This window comes from Mobula hypostoma, chromosome 28 (genome assembly GCF_963921235.1).
Source record: "Mobula hypostoma chromosome 28, sMobHyp1.1, whole genome shotgun sequence".
Taxonomy (NCBI): Eukaryota; Metazoa; Chordata; class Chondrichthyes; order Myliobatiformes; family Myliobatidae; genus Mobula; species Mobula hypostoma.
The window spans coordinates 24,739,557-24,761,575 of record NC_086124.1 but is presented as its reverse complement, the minus strand read 5'-3'; the positions used below and the strand labels follow the sequence as shown (position 1 = coordinate 24,761,575).

The 22,019-nt window shown below is 51.7% G+C and overlaps 1 protein-coding gene across 2 annotated transcripts in view; it reads left to right on the top strand.

Moving 5' to 3' along the window:
• The first annotated feature begins 715 nt into the window (after positions 1–715).
• The window catches only part of LOC134338941 (filamin-A-like), a 107,226-nt gene continuing 85,922 nt past the window's right edge, over positions 716–22,019 (top strand). For both annotated transcript variants that reach the window (XM_063035153.1, XM_063035151.1), the window contains exons 1-2: positions 716–854; positions 16,443–16,847. In XM_063035153.1, coding sequence (XP_062891223.1) covers positions 16,475–16,847 — 373 coding nt within the window. In that variant the 5' untranslated portion in view covers positions 716–854; positions 16,443–16,474. The remainder of the gene's footprint in view (positions 855–16,442; positions 16,848–22,019) is intronic.

The window sequence follows — 22,019 nt, the reverse complement described above, 5'->3', positions numbered from 1 at the left end:
CACCTCTCACTGTAACAACACACCCCACACCCCTCACTGTATCACTGACACACCCCACACCCCTCACTGTAGCACCGACACACCCCACACACCTGACTCGGACTCAGGCAGACCCCTCACTCTGGCAGTGACACCCCCCTCACTCTGACACACTGAGACCCCCCCTCACTTTCACACCGACTCGCTCCTAATGCTTTGCTGATAACATCGGCGGGTGTTTCCTGCCAATTGACTTCCACTATCTCTCCGTCTGCGCTCTCATTACACGTCCGATTGCGAACATGATTTTCCCTTGGCGACGCATCCCTTCCCTGTCCGCTGATTCCCCTTTCGCTCTCTCTGTGTGACACTGGGCTGCGGATTCCCCGAGCGCCGCAGCCTCTGGAGTGGCGTTTGATCCCGGAGCGGGGCTGTCCTCCGACCCCCGGGCTCCCTTCCCTCCCGTCTTCTCCCCGGTGTTGGTCCGCAGCCTTGAACGTTCCTCGGACTTCCCCCCCCCCCCCATTATGGGTTGCAATTTTACCGACGTGACCCCCTTCCCCTTCATCTGCGCGGAACCCATTCCCCCAACCACCCCTCCCATCTGAATTCTTTCGTGGGGGTCTCTGTCTCTAAGGTCTTGAGGGTTGACGTAACTTAAATGCAGGGATAGGCGTGTTCGCGAACGTCATTGTAAAAGCCCGTTCAACGATACTTTACCAATTAAGGATTTTTACAATAAGGGGAGATTGGGAGAGAGAGTTGTGTTATTGCGATCCCCGGGCGCATACCAGGCGCTCACTTCAGCGGAAGGGTCGCTCCGAGAGAAGTTCCCGTGGCGGGACGCCCCAGAGACCGGTACCCCCGCGCAGTCGGTAAGAAAGCGAGCACAACTTGCGGTGTGTGTGTGTGTGGGGGGTGATGTATGTGAGAAAGAGGGAGACAGGCAGACACAGTGAGAGGGAGAGAGCGAATGAGACAGAGAGAGAAATAGAGAGATGGACACACGCGTAGAGTCAGAGAAAGATAAGTAGAGACGGGCAGATTAACACACAGAGTGAGGAGACAGAGAGACATACGGGGGCGGGGGGGGAGAGCGAAATATAAAAAAAACAGAGCTAGAGAGTGAAAATTGCCCCCATCCCCTTTTTTTCAGAGAAATCCAAACAGACTTTTCAAAAAGTGTTGAACAAACTTTAAAACCTTTATCGTTTCTTTTTTTTCGCGGCTGATTTTTTTTTACGATGCGCTCCCCTCCGCTCTTGTTGTAATTTCACAATCGTGAGTCCTTTAACATCAGATAGAACAACAAGACGCACCCCCCCCCACTCCGTCACTCCCCTGGGGAGTGTTCCAGTTAATGTTCGCAAACGTTGCGGTGAAATGCCCGGGAAAAGAAGGGGTTGCAGAGATTGGCGCGTCTCTGGGAGCTGCGGTACCGGGGTGGGGAGCAGTTCTTCCAACTCTGCGTGTGTTTGTTTAATTAAAATCCACGCTCATTTTTTTTTCACGAAGATCCCAATTCGGTAATGCGGATGCAGTTTCCCAAATATGGGAACTGGTTGATTAAGATCTGGAGCGATTCCGTCCGGGAATTCGGGGCGTCCCGCCCTCTGGCGGACGAGACTGTAGCGTTGCAGAGTTTTGGGGGGAATTCTGTCTGTCGGGGTAGATAACACAGACAGACACACACTCACAGGAACATACACTCGCTGACACACGTACAAATTTGTAATTACAAATTTGTAAATTTGTAATCACTGGTTTTCACACAGTTTCTCGCTCTCTCCCTCACGCGCACACACGCCCTGACACAATTACTTACCTGCACACACAAATACATACACACACACACACACACACACACACACACACACACTCGCTGAGACCTCATACATATTCTCGCACACCTACAAAAACATTCTGAAACACAATACTGGCTCGTACTCGAGACACACAGGAACACACACACGCCGAGACACTTAGAAGGACGCACAATACTGACACACGCTCGACACGCATCGGAACACGCTATCTGACTGTCACACTTAATGGTGCACAATTATACGCTCACTTACCTACACCGACACCCACTCAGTCACCGACACACTTGTTGACACAGTTAAACTCTCACAAACACAGAAGATACAGATATACACCTCACACACAGAGGAATTTAACATTCGCTAACACTCTCACATACACATATCCTCACACACTCACCTAGACACACCCACACACAAACAATACTGATATGCACAGGAACACGCACACACAGGAATACACACTCGCCGACGCACACTTACACACTCACATTTAGACTGATAGACACCAAACACATACTCCCTGACAATTACATTCTCATACTTACAGACACATTTACAGGCACACTTGGTTACACGCTCCCTGACACTCCTGCAGCCTCAGTCACACACACACACACACACACACACACACACACACAGTCGTATGACATGTAGTATGACACTCAGACCTAAACAGAAACATACATGGACACTCACTCCAGTAACACTCACTACACAGTTACACACTCACTGACACAGACTAGAGACGAGAACACACCTGTACACCTGCTCGTTAATGCAAATATCTACTCATCCAATCATGGGGCAGCAACTGAATGCGTAAAAGAATACAGACATGGTCAAGAGATTCAGTTGTTGTTCAGACCAAACTTCAGAATGGGGAATGTGATCTAAGTGACTTTGACCGTGGAATGATTGTTGGTGCCAGACAGGGTGATCTGAGTATCTCAGAAACTGCTGATCTCCTGGGATTTTCATGCACAGCAGTCTCTAGAGTTTACAGAGAATGGTGTGAAAAACAGTAAGTGGCAATTCTGTGGATGAAAACTTCTTGTTAATGAGAGAGGTCAGAGGAGAATGGTCAGACTGGTTCAAGCTGACAGGAAGGCGACAGTAGCTCAAATAACCACATTACAACAGTGGTGTGCTGAGGAGCATCTCTGAATGCACAACATGTCAAACCTCGCAGTGGATGGGCTACAGCAGCAGAAGACCACGGGGTACACTTTATTAGGTACAGGGGGTATCAAAACGACATTGAAGAAAATGGGGGTGGGGGGGCAACTGATTAATACTTTTGCAGAACCACACAAAAATCAGCAGAGTTCTGGATAGTGAGGAAGTTTGTCAAAGGATTCAGCAGGATATAGACCAATTGGAAATGTGGGCAGAGCAGTGGCAGATGCAATTTAATCCAGAGAAGTCGTAGAAAAGTACAGCACAGAAAGAGGCCCTTTGGCCCATCTAGTCCATGCTGAAACCATTTATTCTGCCTACTCCCATCGACCTGCACCGGGACCATAGCCCTGCACACCCCTCCCATCTACGTACCGATCCAAACTTCTCATAAACGTTGAAATTGCGATCGCACGCACCACATGCACTGACAGCTCATTCCACACTCTCACCACCCTCTGAGTGAAGAAGTTTCCCCTTGTTGTCCCCTTAAACTTGTCACCTTTCACCCTTAATCCATGACCTCTTGTACTCTCACCCAGCCGGTGGAAAAAGCCTGCTTGCATTTACCCCTCATAGTTTTATATACCTCTATCAAATCTCCTCTCAATCTTCTACATTCCAAGGAATGAAATCCTAACCTATTCAGTCTTTTTCCTTATAACTCAGATCCTCCAGTCCCAGCAACATTCTTGTAAATTTTCTCTGTGCTATTTCAACCTGTAGGTAGGTGACCAAAACTGCACACAGTACTCAAAATTAGACCTCTCCAACATCTTACAGAATTTCGACTCCTGTACTCAGTACTTTGATTTATGAAGGCCAACGTGCCAAAAGGTTTCTTTACAACCCTATCCACAAGTGTGAGGTGTTGCCTTTTGCGAGGTCCAATGTGAGGGGGAAATGGCAGGACCCTGACCAGCACTCAGGTACAGAGGGTTGTCTGATGTACGAACGGCTCAGTACGGCAACTGCTTTGCCCGTGACCACAAGAGAGTTGTGGACACACTTCAGTACATCGTGGAAAACATCCTCCCCTCCACGGACTCTTGTCTGTACTCCTCACTGCTTCAGAAAGCATCTGGCATGATCGAAGATCCCCAGCCACCGCAAACGTTCTCTCTTCTCCCCTCTCCCATTGGGCAGAAGATACAAAAGCTTGAAAGCACGTCCCACCTGGCCCAAGGAAAATTCTACTCTGCTGTGGTAGGAGTTTTCAAGAGCTCCCTAGTACGTTAAGTTGGATTCTTGACCCCACAGTCTACCTCGTTATGATCTTGCAAATTATTTCTCTGTAACTGTGACACTTTATTCTGCATTGTTATTGTTCCACCTCAGTGCACTGTGTAATGAATCAGAGCATAAGACAGAGGAGAAGAATTAGGCCATTCAGCCCATCGAGTCTGCACTGCCGTTTCATCATGGCTGATTTATTTTCCCTCTCAACTCTATTTTCCCCATAACCCTTGACACCCTGACTAATGAAGAACCTTTTAACCTCCGCTTTAAATACACCCAGTGACTTGGCCTCCACAGCCGTCTGTGGCAATGAATTCCACAGATTCACCACCCTCTGGCTAAAAAAAAAAATTCATCCTTGTATTCTGAGGTCACACCCTCTGGTTCTGCTATAGGAAACATCTTCTCCGCATCCTCCCTTTTGAGATCTTTCAATATTCCATAGGTTTCAGTGAGATTCCCCCCCCCCCATTCTTCTAAACTCCAGTGAATACAGACCCAGACTGTCAAACACGCCTCACATGTTAACCCTTTCGTTCCCGGAATCATTCTCATGAACCTCCTCTGGACCGTCTCCAGCCCTTTCTGAGATAAGAGGCCCAGATCTGCTCCCAATACTCCAAGCCTCAGCAGTGTTTTATAAAGACTCAGCATTACGTCTTTGCTTTTATATTCTAGTCCTCTCGAAATGAATGCCATCATTGCATTTCCCCTCCTCACCACTGACTCAGCCTGCAAATTAACCTTTTAGGAATCGTGCACGAGGACTCCCAAGTCCCTTTGCACCTCTAATTTTTGAATTTTATCACCATTTAGAAAATAGTCTCTGCTTTTATTCCTTCCGGCAAAGTATGTGACAGTGCCCTTCCCAACACTGTATTCCATCTGCTGCTTCATTGCCCAGTCTCCTAAACTGTCTAAGTCCTTCTGCAGATCCTCTGCTACCTCAGCACTACCTGCCCCTCCACCACTCTGTATCGTCTGCAAATCTGGCCGCAAAGCCATCAATTCCATCATCCAAGTCATTGGCATACAATGTAAAAAGAATCAGTCCCAACGCAGACCCCTGCGGAACACTCGTAGTCACCAGCAGCCAACCAGAAAAGGCTCCCTTTATTCCCAGTCTTTGCCTCCTGCCAACCAGCCAATCTTCTATCCGTGCTAATCTCTTTCCTGTAATACCATGGGTTCTTAACTTGGCATCTTGTCAAAGGCCTTCTGAAAAGCCAAGTACACAACTCCCAAATTATGAACAGTCTTTAAGGCAAGCTTTTCACTGTACCTCGAAGCATGCGACAATAATTAACCAATCACAGAGAGGGAACAAGTGTGGACAGCACTGTAAAGAAGGCATCCGGCATGCTCGCCTTCACTGATTGGTGGGGTGGGGGGGCAGCGGGCGCGTGTGCAGAGGCTGGTCTGGTGTGTAAAACTTTGCCCGGGATAAACTTGGAATATCGTGTGTGGTCTGGTCGCCCCCATTGCGAGGATGGTGCAGAGCCTGTGGAGAGGCTGCAGAGGAGATTCACCAGGATGCTGCCTGGATCAGAGAGGGTGCAGAGGAGATTCACCAGGATGCTGCCTGGATTAGAGAGGGTGCAGGGGAGATTCACCAGGATGCTGCCTGGATCAGAGAGGGTGCAGGGGAGATTCACCAGGATGCTGCCTGGATTAGAGAGGGTGCAGAGGAGATTCACCAGGATGCTGCCTGGATTAGAGAGGGTGCAGGGGAGATTCACCAGGATGCTGCCTGGATCAGAGAGGGTGCAGGGGAGATTCACCAGGATGCTGCCTGGATTAGAGAGGGTGATCTAGAAGGAGAGGTTGGACAAACTTGGGTTGTTTTCTCTGGAGCATCGGAGGCCCAATAGAGGCATATGGAATTATAAGTGTGCATAGAACAGCTATGGTACTAACAGCCCTTTGGCCAGTTATATTCTGCTGACCTTTTAACCTACTCCAATGTCAATCTAACCCTTCCCTCACATGTAACCCTTCACTTTTCTTTCAGTCATGTGAGTCTCTTAAATGCCTCCAGTGTATCTGCCTCTACTACCACCCATCGCAGGGTATTTCACACACGCACCACTCTGTGTATAAAAACTTATCTCTGACTTCCCCCCCCCCGCCCCATACTTTCCTTCAATCACCTTAACGTTATGTCTCAATCCTATGAGGCATTTCCACTCTGGCTGTCCGCTCGATCTCTGCCTCTTACCATCTTATACACTTCTATCAAGTCACTTCTCATCCTCCGTCGCGCCAAAGTGAAAAGCCCTAGCTCACTCAACCTTTCCTCACAAGACGCGCTCTCTAGTCCAGGTAGCATCCTGGTGAATCTCCTCTGCACCCTCTCTGATCCAGGCAGCATCCTGGTGAATCTCCTCTGCACCCTCTCTAATCCAGGCAGCATCCTGGTGAATCTCCTCTGCACCCTCTCTAATCCAGGCAGCATCCTGGTGAATCTCCTCTGCACCCTCTCTAATCCAGGCAGCATCCTGGCCAATCTCCTCTGCACCCTCTCTAATCCAGGCAGCATCCTGGTGAATCTCCTCTGCACCCTCTCTAATCCAGGCAGCATCCTGGTGAATCTCCTCTGCACCCTCTCTAATCCAGGCAGCATCCTGGCCAATCTCCTCTGCACCCTCTCTAATCCAGGCAGCATCCTGGTGAATCTCCTCTGCACCCTCTCTAATCCAGGCAGCATCCTGGTGAATCTCCTCTGCACCCTCTCTAATCCAGGCAGCATCCTGGTGAATCTCCTCTGCACCCTCTCTAATCCAGGCAGCATCCTGGTGAATCTCCTCTGCACCCTCTCTAATCCAGGCAGCATCCTGGCCAATCTCCTCTGCACCCTCTCTAATCCAGGCAGCATCCTGGCCAATCTCCTCTGCACCCTCTCTAATCCAGGCAGCATCCTGGCCAATCTCCTCTGCACCCTCTCTAATCCAGGCAGCATCCTGGTGAATCTCCTCTGCACCCTCTCTAATCCAGGCAGCACCCTGGTGAATTGGCTCTGCACCCTCTCTAAAGCTTCCCATCCTTGCAATGACTTCAATAACAATTTCTTCTCCCTTCTGTTGTTCACCTGCCCCTGCCATCACCCTGACTGGGGCACAGGCTGCTCGACAGAGTCCCCTGTCCTGGGACAATAGAAGTTTGATTAGCCGTGTGGCTTCGGCTTTCACCACACGACTCCATACAGAAATGTGCAAAAGTCTTAGGCACCCTAGATCTGTAATGTTTTCAGATGGTATGGTCTCCTCAGAGCCCTGATCTTAACATCATCAAGGCTGTCTGAGGTTCTGGAGAGACAGAAGCAAGTGAGACAGCCAAAATCTACAGAGGAATTGTGACAAATTCTCCAAGACGCCTGGAGCAACCTAGCAGCTGATTTTCTTATAAAACTGCTTGACAATACCGAAGATGCAGTTTTAAAGGCACAGAGTGGTCACACCAAATATTGATTTGATTTCGTTTTATTACTGTTTACTGCTCTTTACAGAAACTTCTCATTTCTTTAATTTTGAAAGCATCTTCACTTTAGAGTCTTTGAAAAGTACAGTGCAAAAACAGGCCCTTTGGCCCATCTAGTCTGTGCCGAGCAATTTAAACTACCTGGTCCCATTGACCTGCCCTGGGACCATAGCCCCACCTATCCAAACTTCTCAACGTTGCAATCGAGCTCGCATGCAGCTCATTCCGCACTCTCACGGCCCTCTTAGGGGAGAAGTTTCCCCTCACGTTCCCCGTAAACTTCTCACCTTTCACCGTTAACCCATGGCCTTGAGTTGTCGTCCCGCCCGACTTCAGTGGAAAAAGCCTGCTTGTGTTTGCCCTATCTACAACCCTCATCATTTTGTATATCTCTATCAAATCTCCTCTCAGTCTTCTGCATTCCAAGGAATAAAGTCCTAACCTGTTCAATCTTTCCTTGTAAATCAGATCCTCCAGACCCGGCAACATCCTTTGGTAAGTTTCCTCTCTACTCTTGCAACTGCAGTTACATCTTCCCCGTAGGTAGGTGAGCAAAACTTCACACCCTGCTCCAAGTTTGCAGATTTGTTTCAACATGTGCCGAAGATTTTTGCGCCGTGCTGTACGCCCTCCGGGCGAAGATCCTTCCTCTCTGAGGGGTGAGGTCTTTGGAGTTTCTGTAGCTCTGGGTTTTTACGGGACGGGGTTGCCGGCCCCGTGTGCAGCCGGGCTTGGGGTGGAATTATTGCTCTGCATTCTCTTTTTGCTTTCCCTTGTTGTACCTCGGTGCTCAGTATCTTGAAGTGATCTGGGTGGATTCCGATTTCAGCTTTATTATCTCTGACCTGCACAACTGTGCAAATGTCGCAGGCACATATAAATATAAATAGAAATATATATATTTATTTCTATATATAGCTTGCACAGTACTGTAGTAATTTTATGTATTGCACTATACTGCTGTCGCAAAAAAAAACTAATTGTATGACCTATGTGAGTGATGATAAACCTGATTCTGACATGGGCCTCAAGATTGATCTTGGAGAAGGTTAAAGGGTCAGCACAACATCATGGTTCGAAGGGCAGGCACTGTGCTTTAATGTTTCCGGGAATGAAGGGGTTAACATATGAGGAGCATTTGGGCCTGTACTCATTGGAATGTAAGGCAATGCATTGACACCTACTGAACGTTGACAGGACTAGATAGGGTGGTTGTGGAGAGGATGTTTCCTCTGGCGGGGGTCTCCAAAACCAGAGGGCACAGCCTCAGTGTTGAGGGGCGACCTTTTTAGAAAGGAGGTAAGGAAGGTTTTTTTTTAGCAAGAGTGGTGAATCTGTGGAATGCTCTGCGGCAGATTGCAATGGAGGCCAAGTCCATGGGTATAGTTAAAGCAAAAGTTGATAGATTCCTGATCAGTTGGGGCGTCAAGGGATGTGGTGAGAGGGCAGGTGTATGAGGTTGAATGGGATCTGGGATCAGCCGTGAAGAATTGGTGCAGCGTAATCGATTGGCGGAATGGCCTAATTCTACTCCTACATGGTCTTCTGTTCTTGACCTTACAAACTCCACGGGGTGGGGTGGGGTGCCGCAGGGGGGGGGGGGTAGATAATGTCGATGATCAGTCGTTTCCCCAGGGTAGGGAAGTCTAAAATGAGATGGTGCAGGATAATTGTGAGAGGGGAACAATGCTAGACAAACCTGAGGGGCATCGGAGGGTGGTGGGTAGGCGGAGGCAGGTCCATTTGCAAGTTGTTTGGAGCCGACCACAGATGTTGCATCCCAGCTCTTTACGTGATACGCAAGTCAGGGCACTACTGTAAGTCTATAAGATATAGGAGCAGAATTAGGCCATTTGGCCCATGGAGTCTGCTCTGCTATTTCATCATGGCTGATCCATTTTTCCTCTCAGCCCCAGTCTCCTGCCTTCTCCCCAAGCCCTGACCAATCAAGAATCTATCAACCTCTGCCTTAAATATACATAAAGACTTGACCTCCACAATTCGTTGCCTGTGGCAAAGAATTCCACAGACTCACCACTCTCTGGCTAAAGAAATTCCTCTTCATCTCCGTTCTAAAAGGACACCCCTCTATTCTGAGGCTGTGTCCTCTGGTCTCTCCCACCATAGGAAACATCCTCTCCACATCCACTCTATCAAGGCCTTTTGCCATTCGATAGGCTTCAATGAGGTAACCCCTCATTCTTCTGAACTCCAGTGAGTACAGGCCCGGAGCCGTCAAACACTCTTCATATGACAAGCCTTTCAATCCTGGAATCATTTTAGTGAACCTCATTTGAACCCTCTCCAGTTTCAGCACCTCCTTTCTAAGATAAGGGCCCCAAAACTGCTCACAATATGACAGGTGAGGCCTCACCAGTGCTTTATAGACTTTCAACATTACATCTTTGCTTTTATATTCCAGTCCTCATGAAATGAATGCTAACATTGCATCCGTGTTTCTCACCAGAGGTTTATCCTTCAGGGAATCCTGTGAAAGAATCCCAAATCCCTTCGCGCCTCAGTTTTTTTTTGTATTTTCTCTCCATTTAGAAAATAGTCAACCCTTTCACTTCTTCTACCAAAGTACATGACCGTACACTTTCCAAAAATATATTCCACCTGCCACTTTTTTGGCCAATCTCCTAATCTGTCTAAACCCTTCTGTAGCCTCTCTGCTTCCTCAAAGGTACCTGCTCCTCCACCTACCTTCACATTGTCTGCAAACTTAGTGTCAAAACCATCAATTCCATCAGCCAAATCATTGGCATATAAGATAAAAAGAATTGGTCCCAACACAGACCCCTGTGGAACATCGCTAGTCACTAGCAATCAGCAAGAAAAGGCTCCCTTTATTCCCACTCTTTGCCTCCTGTCGATCAGTGACTGCTTTATCCATGCGAGAATCTTTCCTGTAATACCATGATCTCGTAGCTTACCAAGCAGCCTCACGTGTGGCACCTTGTCAGTGGCCTTCTGAAAACCCAAGTACACAACATCCACTGACGTTCCCTTGTCTATCCTGTTCGTTATTTCTTCAAAGAATTCCAGCAGATTCGTCAGGCAAGATTTTTCCTTGAGGAAACCATGCTGACTGTGACCTATTATATCATGTGCCTCCAAGTACCCTGAAACCTCACCCTCAATAATCAACTCCAACACCCTCCCAACCACTGAGGTCAGACTGGCTGGCCTTGGTTTCCCTCCTCTGCCTCTCTCCCTTCTTCAAGAGCGGAGTGACATCTGCAATTTTCCAGTCTTCCCGAACCATTCCAGAATCCAGTGATTCCTGAAAGATCATTACTAATGTCTCCATGATCTCTACAGCCTCCTCTTTCAGAACTCTGGAGTGTACACTATCTGGATCATCTGAGGGGTGTGGGGTGTCGGTGTCACAGTGAGGGGTGTGGGCTGTGTGGGTGTTACGGTGAGGGGTGTGGGGTGTGTCGGTGTCACAGTGAGGGGTGTGGGGTGTGTCGGTGTCACAGTGAGAGGTGTGGGGTGTGTCGGTGTCACAGTGAGGGGTGTGGGGTGTGTCGGTGTCACAGTGAGGGGTGAGGTGTGTGTCAGTGTCACAGTGAGGGGTGTGGGGTGTGTAGGTGTTACGGTGAGGGGTGCGGAGTGTGTCGGTGTCACAGTGAGGGGTGTGGGGAGTGCCACTGTCACAGTGAGGGGTGTGGGGTGTGTCGGTGTTGGGGTGGGTCGGTGTTGGGGTGAGGGGTGTGTCGGTGTCACAGTGAGGGGTGTGGGGTGTGTCGGTGTTGGGGTGTGGGGTGGGTGGGTGTTGGGGTGAGGGGTGTGTCGGTGTTACTGTATCCAGTATTACATCATGTTGAATCTGACGACTTGTCCTGTAACTGAGCAAGACCCATTTGCCCTCCAACCCTCTGCACTTCCTGATGCATTTATCTGACCACATGCCCTTTCAAAGTTCTAACACTATCTCCCCCCACCAGCTACTCGTAACCCTCTGCGTGAAATTGCTACTGCTCAGCTCCTGTACATTCTCACCAGTGATGGCCAGCCTGGGAAACCATGCGGACACCACTTTCACGAACTATGTAACTGTACCCCTAGGTGTCCCTGTAATACATCACTCTCTGGGGCCTGTGACCTATTGCGTAAAGGTAACAGTGTCACCAGGTCCTGATAAAACCCACTCCCCTCATTGTAACAGTAAGCTCCCTCCACACTGTCCCATCACACACTCCCGGGGTCAGACACAGTGAAGCTCCCTCCACACCGTCCCATCACACACTCCTGGGGTCAGACACAGAGTGAAGCTCCCTCCACACCGTCCCATCACACACTCCCAGGGTCAAACACAGAGTGAAGCTCCCTCCACACCGTCCCATCACACACTCCCGGGGTCAGACACAGAGTGAAGCTCCCTCCACACTGTCCCATCACACACTCCGGGGTCAGACACAGAGTGAAGCTCCCTCCATACCGTCCCATCACACTCCCAGGGTCAGACACAGAGTGAGATTCCCTCCAATTCGTCCCGTTACACACTCCCGGGGTCAGACACAGAGTGAGATTCCCTCCAATTCGTCCCGTCACACACTCCCGGGGTCAGACACAGAGTGAAGCTCCCTCCACACCGTCCCAGACAGTGTTGGAATATCTGTTTTACTGTAAGTGGTAGGTGAATGGGTGCTGGGTGCTGGCAACGCAGAGAATCAGCATGGACTTAAATGGGCAAAGACTCTCGCACGGTCTGGTATCTTCCCTGTTTGAGAGCATGTGAATATTATCTCTGGAATGTGAACAGTCATGGCTTAGTCACGTCTGGTCCAGTGGGAACTTGGAATTTGGGATGTGTTCAGAACTCGCTTTGTCCGGACGTCGTTTCTTCTTGTCCCACTGCGAAGTCAGGCAGCAGTTGGAGATAGCTGCTGCAGGGCGTTGATTGACAGGTGAATGGTCCATTTCCTCTGGCGCACGCAGTCCCTTTGAGCACAGGGTGATCCCACAGCGAGCCGGGTGTCTGCGATGGAGTGAGTCTTATTCCGACGCCCCGGAGGAGACCTGTCTCTCAGCTGGTGTCCCCTCCGGGGGGCTTCTGGTTAACATTTTCACCGAGGTAGCCTCCTCCTCGTCTCTCCTGTCTCACTGCCCCTTCCTCAGTGCAGTGTGCTCCCTCCTCGACCCCCACCCTCCCCTGTCCCACAGCTTGGCGCTCCCTCCTCACTACCTTTCCTGTGGGTCTCCCTCCTTGCCGCCCCTCCTCGTCACCCCTGTCTTGGAGGGCGCTCCCTCCTCACTGCCACTCCTGTAGGTCTCCCTCCTTGCTCCTCCCGCAGCACGGCGCTCCCTCCTCGCTGCCCCAGCCGCAGCGTGGAGCTCCCTCGGTTCGAGGATCGTGTACGCAGAGGGTGTGTCTTGTCGGGGGGGGGTGTGGCGGTAAGACCATAAGGCATAGGAGCAGAATTCGGCCATTCGGCCCATCAAGTCTGCTCAACCATTCCATCATGGCTGATTTATTATCCCTCTCAACCCCATTCTCCTGCCTTCTCCCCGTAAACTTTGATTCCCCGACTAATCGAGAATCTATCAAGCTCTGCTTTAAGTACACCGTGTGATTTGGCCTCCACAGCTGCTGGTGGCAATGAATTCCACAGATTCCCCACCCTCTGGCTGAAGAAATTTCTCCTCATCTCTGTTCTAAATGGACTTCCCTCTACTCTGAGGCTGTGCCCTCTGGTCCTAGACTCCCCCACTATCCACATCCACTCTTTCAGTATTCGGTAGGTTTCAATGCTTCTGAACTCCAGTGAGAGTGGGGTCCGTGTGTGCACGCCTGTGTCTGCCCACAGCGGAATGTTCTCTGGTGTCGTGGCTGCAATGTGCCCTCTCCATTTCCATCCTGTCCCCCTGCACAACCCCTTCCCTCCTCCTCAGGCAGGTGGGCTGAGTGACTGGGGAAGGCTTCACACTCGGGCCGTCCCCAGCTGCCCCGGGAGCCTGCCTCTCCCCCTCCCCACCCCACACCTCCCAACAAATCCAGTAGGTCCCGCACTGCCCGGAGTTCACAGCGTGCCACAGTGGGGGGAGCGGGGTGGTGGTGATGGGAGGGGGAGGGGACTGGGTGTGTGAGGGTCGTGCTAAAAGAGGGAGGGAGGAATTGGGGAGGGGTATGTCGGGTGGAGGGGAGACTGGGGATAGAGGGCGGGAGAGAAATGGGCAAGAAGGGGCGAACTTTCGGGGAGGGAGGGAAGAGAGAACAGAAAAAAGTGGGGTCGAGACAGGGAGGAAAGAGGGAGCAGAAAGAGGGAAGGGGTGCATGAGGAGAGAATGAGGAAGATGGGGGGTGGAGAGAATAAGGAAGAGTTGGGGAGAGAGGGGGAGAGAATGGGGAAGATGGAGGAGAGAGAGAATGGGGAAGGGTTGGGGAGGGAGAAAGAGGAGTGAGAGAGGGAAGGGTTTGAGAAAGGAGAGAATGGGGAAGACAGGAGGGAGAAAATGGAAAGGGAGAGAGGGAAGAGTGGGGGATTGAGAGGAAAGAATTGGGGAAGACGAGTGGGGAGAATATAGGGAAGGGTCAGGGAGAGAGGGATGGGGAGAGAGGGAAGGGTCGGGGAGAGAGGGAAGGGTCGGGGAGAGAGGGAAGGAGGGAGAGAGGGGGAAGGAGGGGAGGGAGGGAAGGAGGGGGAGAGAGGGACAGAGGGAGAAAGAGGGAAGGAGGGGAGGGAGGGAAGGGTCAGGGAGAGAAGGAAGGAGGGAGAGAGAGGTTTTGGAGGGGAGAGAGGGAAGGGTCAGGGAGAGAAGGAAGGAGGGAGAGAGAGGTTTTGGAGGGGAGAGAGGGAAGGGTCAGGGAGAGAGGGAAGGGGGGGAGAGAGGGAAGGGTCGGGGAGAGAGGGAAGGAGGGAGAGAGAGGTTTTGGAGGGAAGAGAGGGAAGGGTCGGGGAGAGAGGGAAGGGTTGGGGAGAGAGGGAAGGAGGGGGAGAGAGGGAAGGGGGGAGAGGGAAGGGATTGGGAGAGAGAGGGAAAGAGGGCAAGAGAGGGAAGGAGGGACAGAGAGGGAAGGAGGGACAGAGAGGGAAGGGTCAGAGAGAGAGGGAAGGAGGGAGAGGGAGGGGAGAGGACGGGGAAGACAGGAGGAGAGGTAGAGAGAAGGGAAGGATTGGGGAGGGAGAGGGAAGAACGGGGGTATTGAGAGGAGGGAATGGGGAAGACAGTGGGGGAAGAGAGGGCTTGAGGGTGGGCGAGAGAGCGGGAATGAGAGGAGAGAACAGGGGAAGACAGCCGGAGAGGCAGGGAAAGGGGAAAAGTCGGGGTGGAGAGGCCATCTCACTGGGCTGAGGAGGGGGAAGGTGGACCAGAGTTTAGTTTTGGGGCGGTCGGAGGGGCGGGGAGGAAGAGCCGAGTTTCAACGCTGCCTCCCACAGCCGAATAGCCGGGGCCAGAAACATCAGCTCAGCGCTGAATGTTCGAAGTTGATTTTCTGGCAGGAGATCTCGGTGCGAAATTAAAACCAGGAGATCCTGCCATCCCAGCCCCCTCGAGTCAAAACGCCGTCTCAGAGTGATTTGGGACATTTTAATAGTCCTCATAACCCCAATAAACTAAACCCTCTCCCATCCCTTCCCCCAAGAAAAAAATCCCACAGACGTTAACCTCTTCCATCCTCTCTCTTTGGGTCGGATTTGGAGGGTGTGCAGCCTTATATGGTCGAATAGCCGGCTGGTAATTCACTCAGACGTCGGCTGGGTGTTGGGGGGGGAGGAGTTAGGCGCTAGATGAATTCACCCCTGGGACTGGGCACCCTGGTGAAGCCTCTATATTCAATAGCTCTTGCAGGGGCCGGGGTCCACCGCAAGATGTGTGCAGGGGTGGGGAGAGAAGATGGGACAGTAGGGGTAGTGAGGGGAGGGAGGAGGGCGGAGGGAGGGGAGGGACGGGAGCGGAGGGAGGGGAGGGATGGAAGGGAGGAGGGAGGAGAGGGATGGAGGGGAGAAAAGGGAGGTGAGGGAGGGAGGGGTGAAGGGATGGAATTAGGGAAAAGGAGGTCAAGGGGCGAGGAAAAGAGGGACGGGAGAGCAGAGAAGTGAGGGGAGGGAGGAGGGAAGTGAGGGTAGTGGAGGAGGGGAGGGAGGGGTGAGCGGATGGTAGTAGGGGAAAGAAGGTCAAGGGGAGGAGGAGAGGGAGGGAAGGGAGGGAGGGGAGGGAGGGGAGGGAGGGGAGGTGAGAGAAAGGGGAGAGGAGAGAGGGAAGAGAAAGAGAGGAAAGGGAGAGGAGGGGAGTAGGGGAGAGAGAGGGAAGGGAAGGGGAGGAGAAGAGGGAAGGGAAGGGGGGAGGAGAAGAGGGAAGGGAAGGGGGGAGGAGAAGAGGGAAGGGGGGAGGAGAAGAGGGAAGGGAAGGGGGGAGGAGAAGAGGGAAGGGAAGGGGGAGGAGAAGAGGGAAGGGAAGGGGGGAGGAGAAGAGGGAAGGGAGGGGGGAGGAGAAGAGGGAAGGGAAGGAAGGGGAGGGGAGGAGAAGCGGGAGGGGAGGGGGAGGAGAGGAGGTAGAGGGGAGAGAGAGGAGGAGAGATGGGAAAGGGAGGGGGAGAAGAGGTGAGGGAAGCAGATGAGAGGAAGAGGGGGAGCGGAGGGTAGTGAGGAGAGAAAGGGAGGGGGATGGAGCGGAGAATGGATTGTTTGGGGGGTGGAGGGAGAGGGTAGAGGGGAGTGGAAGGGAGCGGGCGGAGGAGGGAGGGCACGGCCCCTTTAAGACACGAACATTAAACAGCAGTCTCCTCCCAAACAGCGACAAGACTGTGAGCGCTCGCTCTCTTCACCATGAGCAACCCGAGTCAAAAGCTGGGCTCGCCCGCAGCACCAGCGACGGCGGCGGCAGCGGCAGCGGCAGCAGACGGAGAGATGCCGGCCACCGAGAAGGACCTGGCGGATGACGCGCCCTGGAAAAAGATCCAGCAGAACACGTTCACTCGTTGGTGTAACGAGCACCTCAAGTGTGTGAATAAGCGGATCGCCAACTTACAGACGGACCTGAGCGATGGGTTGCGCCTCATCGCCCTGCTGGAGGTTCTCAGCCAGAAGAAGATGTTCCGAAAGTTTAACCAGCGACCCAACTTCAGGCAGATGCAACTGGAGAACGTGTCGGTGGGCTTAGAATTCTTGGATCGGGAAAATATCAAGTTGGTCTCTATCGGTAAGTTAGCCCCCACCCCTTTCAAAAAAATATAATACAGTAATTAAACTTTGGCTGGAGAGAACTGGTTATTATGTTTAAATTTGTACACTTGACGTCTTCTGCACGCTGGTCTGTCTTGCACACTGACTTCCACGCAATTTTTAACAAATTTAGTCGTAAACTTTATTTTTCTCTCCCGTAAATGCCGACAAGAAAACGAATCTCGAATACAGTAAGTGGTCCAAAATTCGACTCGATTTATTTATTTATTTATTTTCCTACAAATGCCCGCAAGAAAATGAATCTCGAATATGTAGCCCAAAATTCTGTTGCATTTTATTTATTTATTTTTTTGTAAATGCCTGCAAGAAAATGAATCTCGAATATGTAGCCCAAAATTCTGTTGCATTTTATTTATTTATTTTCCTGAAAATGCCCGCAAGAAAATTAACCTCCGGATATTTGGTATTAATTTCTATTGTGTTCCCTTAGTTTCCTGTAAATGTCTAACAGGGAAGGAATCTCGAGTGTATGGTCTTAAAATCTATTACAGTATTCCTCAATTGTCCTGTAGATGCCTGCAAGGGAATGAATCTCAAGGTAGTATGTATTGGAAATAAATGTACTTGGATAACACAATGTCTTTTTGAAAAGTTTGCGAAACTTCTTGCCAAACTGTTCACCAACGTTTTCCGAAGATTTGCAACGACGAAACTTAAAAAAAAGTTGAGGAAGCCGACAATCATATCTCTTAACGGTTTAATGGGGGGGGGGGTAAAATCTCCTGGGATTGACTGTGGAAGCGAGGGGGAGGGGGGTTTAAATTTTAAAAGTATTGCTTCTTTCGTGGGGCGGATGTTCGGATTAACCGCTTTTTAGGTGCGCATTGTAAGGGGACGGCTTTTGAGGGCAGAGTTTTAACATGGGATGCTGCATTTTGGGGTGGTTAAAGTTTTAGGAGGTAAATTTTAAGGGTAACGGTTTCTTACGATAATCTTTGGGAGGTGTTGGGGGGGGTTGTGATTAAAGCTGGCGAACTTTGGACGTGAAGTTCGCTACACACAAGCCCGACCCAGTGTGTTTCTTTGTAAGGGGTGAATCACGCTTTTCAAACGCACACTCCTTTTTTTCTGTGAAGGGAGAGGGGTGAGAACTACTGTTCCCTTCGGATTAGAAATTCTGTAACTCGTCCTGTTCCAAGCCGATTTGCCTGTGTGTGTGTGTGTGTGTGTGTTTTCCTCTTGAGGAGTTGGGGGGTGGGGGGGGGGACCGCTTTTCTTCTGTCTGGCAGACGCTCTCTTTCGGGAATGCGAGTCGTCATTTTTACAGTAAACTTCGACTTCAAAAGGCCGTCCGTCCACTTTTGTCCTTTTACAAGAAAGATTATTCCCCCCCCCCGACTACACAATGCCTGCACTCCCCCGCACACCGCTTACACTTATTCCCAAAACGTTATCTACGGGGGAGGGCGGGAAGAAGTTTACGACGACTTTTTTTTCCCTGTCTTCCCGCCGGGAAAGCTGACTGGAATCTAATGCAGATTTGGAGATTTTTTTTAATGTTCGTGGCTTTGGCATGTTCGAGCTCCCTCTAGGCTTTGTTTAAAGTCTGCCTATTGTTAAATCGAACGCTGCTCTTCGGATTTTTAGCGAGAAAATAAACTGGTCCTGGGGGTGGGGGCGGTGTTCTGCTGTATACCAGCAGATTAGAAAATAGCAGCCCAGGAAAAGCTCCCCCACCCCCCCCCACCACTTTCTCCTTCCCGGGGGACGGGAAGAAATGGGAAAAGTCTGTGCTCCGGAGGGGAGGGGAAGGGGCGTGTGGGGCTCATTTTCCCCAACTTCCTCATTGCCGAGGGCCTCCCGGGCTGGAGTGTGTGGTGAGGCGAGGGGTGGGCACCGCGGACAGATCCAGGGTGTGGCCTGTGTCTGTGCGTGTCCGCTTGTTCCCCTCTCCCTCTCCCGGCCCGAGCCTGCCTGACTCTGGCCCGCACTACCCCCAGGGACGTGGATAACCCACTGGCGATATGTCGGTCCCTCTCTCTCTCCCACATTCCTCTGTCCCCTTCCCCCTTTCTCTCTCTCCCCTTTCTCTCTCTCTTTCCCCTTTTCCCTGATCTCTCGCTCCTTCTCTTTCTCTTTTTTCTTGCTCTTTTCTCTCGATCTCACTTTTTCTCTTTCTCTTGATCCTTTCTCTCCCGCCTTTTGACTGATCTCTCCCCTTCCCCCCTTCCCCCCTTCCCCCCTTCCCCCTTCCCCCTTCCCCCCTTCCCCCTTCCCCCTTCCCCCTTCCCCCTTCCCCCTTCCCCCCTTCCCCCCTTCCCCCCTTCCCCCCTTCCCCCCCCCTCCCCCTCCCCCTCCCCCTCCCCCTCCCCTTCCCCCTTCCCCCTTCCCCCTTCCCCCTTCCCCCTTCCCCCTTCCCCCTTCCCCCTTCCCCCTTCCCCCCTTCCCCCTTCCCCCTTCCCCCTTCCCCCTTCCCCCTTCCCCCTTCCTCCCTTCCCCCCTTCCTCCCTTCCCCCCTTCCTCCCTTCCCCCCTTCCTCCCTTCCCCCTTCCTCCCTTCCCCCCTTCCCCCTCCCCCTCTCTCTCCCCTTCCCTCCCTCCTTTGACTCTATTTTTTACTCTGTGGTTTCTGGGTTGGCATTCAATTGACATTGGGAAATGCCTGACCACTGCAACATTTAAGTGATAAGAAACCACCCATCCTGTCTCCGTTTGACCAGTCATCACTAGTCATGCACTCACCCATCATGACTGGCCGCCTGTACCCAGGCTGGGATCGCTGGACGGTGTGGAGGGAGCTTCACTCTGTGTCTGACCCTGGGAGTGTGTGATGAGATGATGTAGAAGGAGCTTCAGTGTTTCAGGGTCCCAGGATCTCCACCACCAAGTGATAAATGATTCCGGTCCCTGATTCCCTCTGGAACACGGCATTCCATCTTCAGCCGGTATTCTGGCCGATGTTGACAGAAATTCCCCTTCTACGTCCTTGTGTGTTGCCCTCACTTCCCAACTCATATACAGCCCAAAACCTGGCCCTTCAGCCCAACTCATGACTGTCTACCTGAGCCGTGTTTGTCCCATATCCCTCCTTTCCAATTCGCGTGTCTGTCTGAGAATCTCTTGGATACTGCAAATGGAGCCGCCTACCCACCCCCAACCCTTTGTCACCCCTCAGGTTCACCTGCCATCATTCTCCCCTCCAGTTTTAGAACTCCCCCCTACCCTGGGGAAAAAGACTCGGACCATCCATCTTATGTATGCCCCTCCTGGTTTTATAAACCACCTTATGTATGCCCCTCGGCCTCCTTCCCTCCAGCGGAAGGAAGACCTCAGATCTCCCTCTGCCCCTGGACATAGAACCTCAAACATTACAGCACACTGTACGATGTTGTGCCGACTTTTAACCTGGTCCGAGATCAATCCAGCCCTTCCCTTGCACATAACCCTCCATTATCCTATCATCCATGTGCCTATCTAAGATTCTCTTAAATGACCCTAATGTATCTTCCACACACCCACTACTGTCTGTGTAAAAAACACTTATCTCTGACACCACATCTCCCCCTATACTTTCCATCAATCGCCTTAAAATTATGCACGCTCATACTAACCATCCCCACCCTGGGAAAAGGTCTTCGGCTGTCCACTCAGTCTGTGCCTGTGATCATCTTGTACATCTCTATCAAGTCACCTCTCGTCCTTCTCTCCAAAGTGAAAAGCCCTAGCTTACTCAACCTATCCTCATAAGGCATGCTCACTGGTCCAGGCAAATCTCCTCTGCACCCTCTCTCTAAATCTCCCACATCCTTCTTGTAATGAGGTGACCAGAACGGGACACAATACTCCCAGGTGTGCTCGATCAGAGCTGCAACGTTACCTCACATCTCTTGCGTCCAGTTGCTCATAATTGAAAGCTCCTGAATCTCCCTGCCCCTCTCTCTCGCCTCCTTCCCGCCCCCTGGCATTCAGCCTGGCATCCTTCTCTCCCACCCTTCACCCAGTGCCCAGGGCCTGGCTCTTCCTTGCAGCCCCAGGGACTGGCGGTTTTGGCTTGGGGCCTGACATCTGTGGGTAAGCCTGTAGCGGCGGGGGCTCAGATAAGGGTTGAAACCACTTTGTCATCTTCCTGAGACCGGAACAGATCTGGCAGTTGGCGTTGTCTCTGACCCACTTCGCCACCCCTCCCGCTGGGTCCTGCTTGTGGAGTCTTGTGTCTGCCATCTGCTCCATCTTCGCGAGGTGTGAAGAGACCCTCTTCCCTCCCGCCCCTTAGCTTTGCAGAGTCTTCTCAGGCCTCGTTGGTCGGGTGGGGGGGCAGGGGCGACCACCGATGTTGCGTCCCAGCTGTCTACGTGGTACGCACGCCAGGGCGGTACGAGATGCAGAACAGGGAGTTGCCCGTGCAGCAGGCTTCCCCTCTCCACGCAGCTGGTGGGCCCAAAGGAACCAAATGGCACCAGCGCCATCGAAGGGGTTGCTGATCAGTGTTGAACTCAGCGTCGGGCAGCCTTAGGGACTCCAGCTCCGTATTTTTCCCTCGGGTTTGCTCCCAAAGCCTTCCTCACGAGTGGGTAGCGGAGGTTTGAGATCAGAGTTCTCCTTCTCCTCGATGAGCTGCCAACCACGACTGACGAGCCCCCTCTGCCCGAAGCGACTGGTTTTAAGGTGCCAGTAACCCGGCTTTGCTCCTTCTCCTGTCAGTAGAAACGGGTTCCACTGGGTTTAGTAGCTGAGCCGCACGTGAAGGCCAGGAGCTGGACGGTCGTCAGAGTCTATGTGAGACGCACCATTGGGAGTTCTTAGTAGGCAGTGGGAGCTTATCTCCATTACCAACCCCACTATTACAGCCTTACAGCTTTGGAGAGTAAAACCCTCTTTTATTGCCTACGCTCTTCGTTATTGCACTTCCTGTCTGGCGAAACGTGCAGGGTGGGGGGGGAGTGTGACTGTAGCCCCCCCCCCACCTTCCCACACAGACCAGCTCATGTTGGGACTCAACAAGGAACAGTACAGTACCATACAGGCCCTTCGGCCCACAATGTCATGCCAACCATTTAACCTGCTACGATCAATCTCACCCTTCCATCCCATGTAGCCCTCCATTTTCCTATCATCCATGTGCCTATCTAAGAGTCTCTTAAATCTCCCTAACGTATCTGCCTCCACCACCACCCCTGGGAGGGTGATCC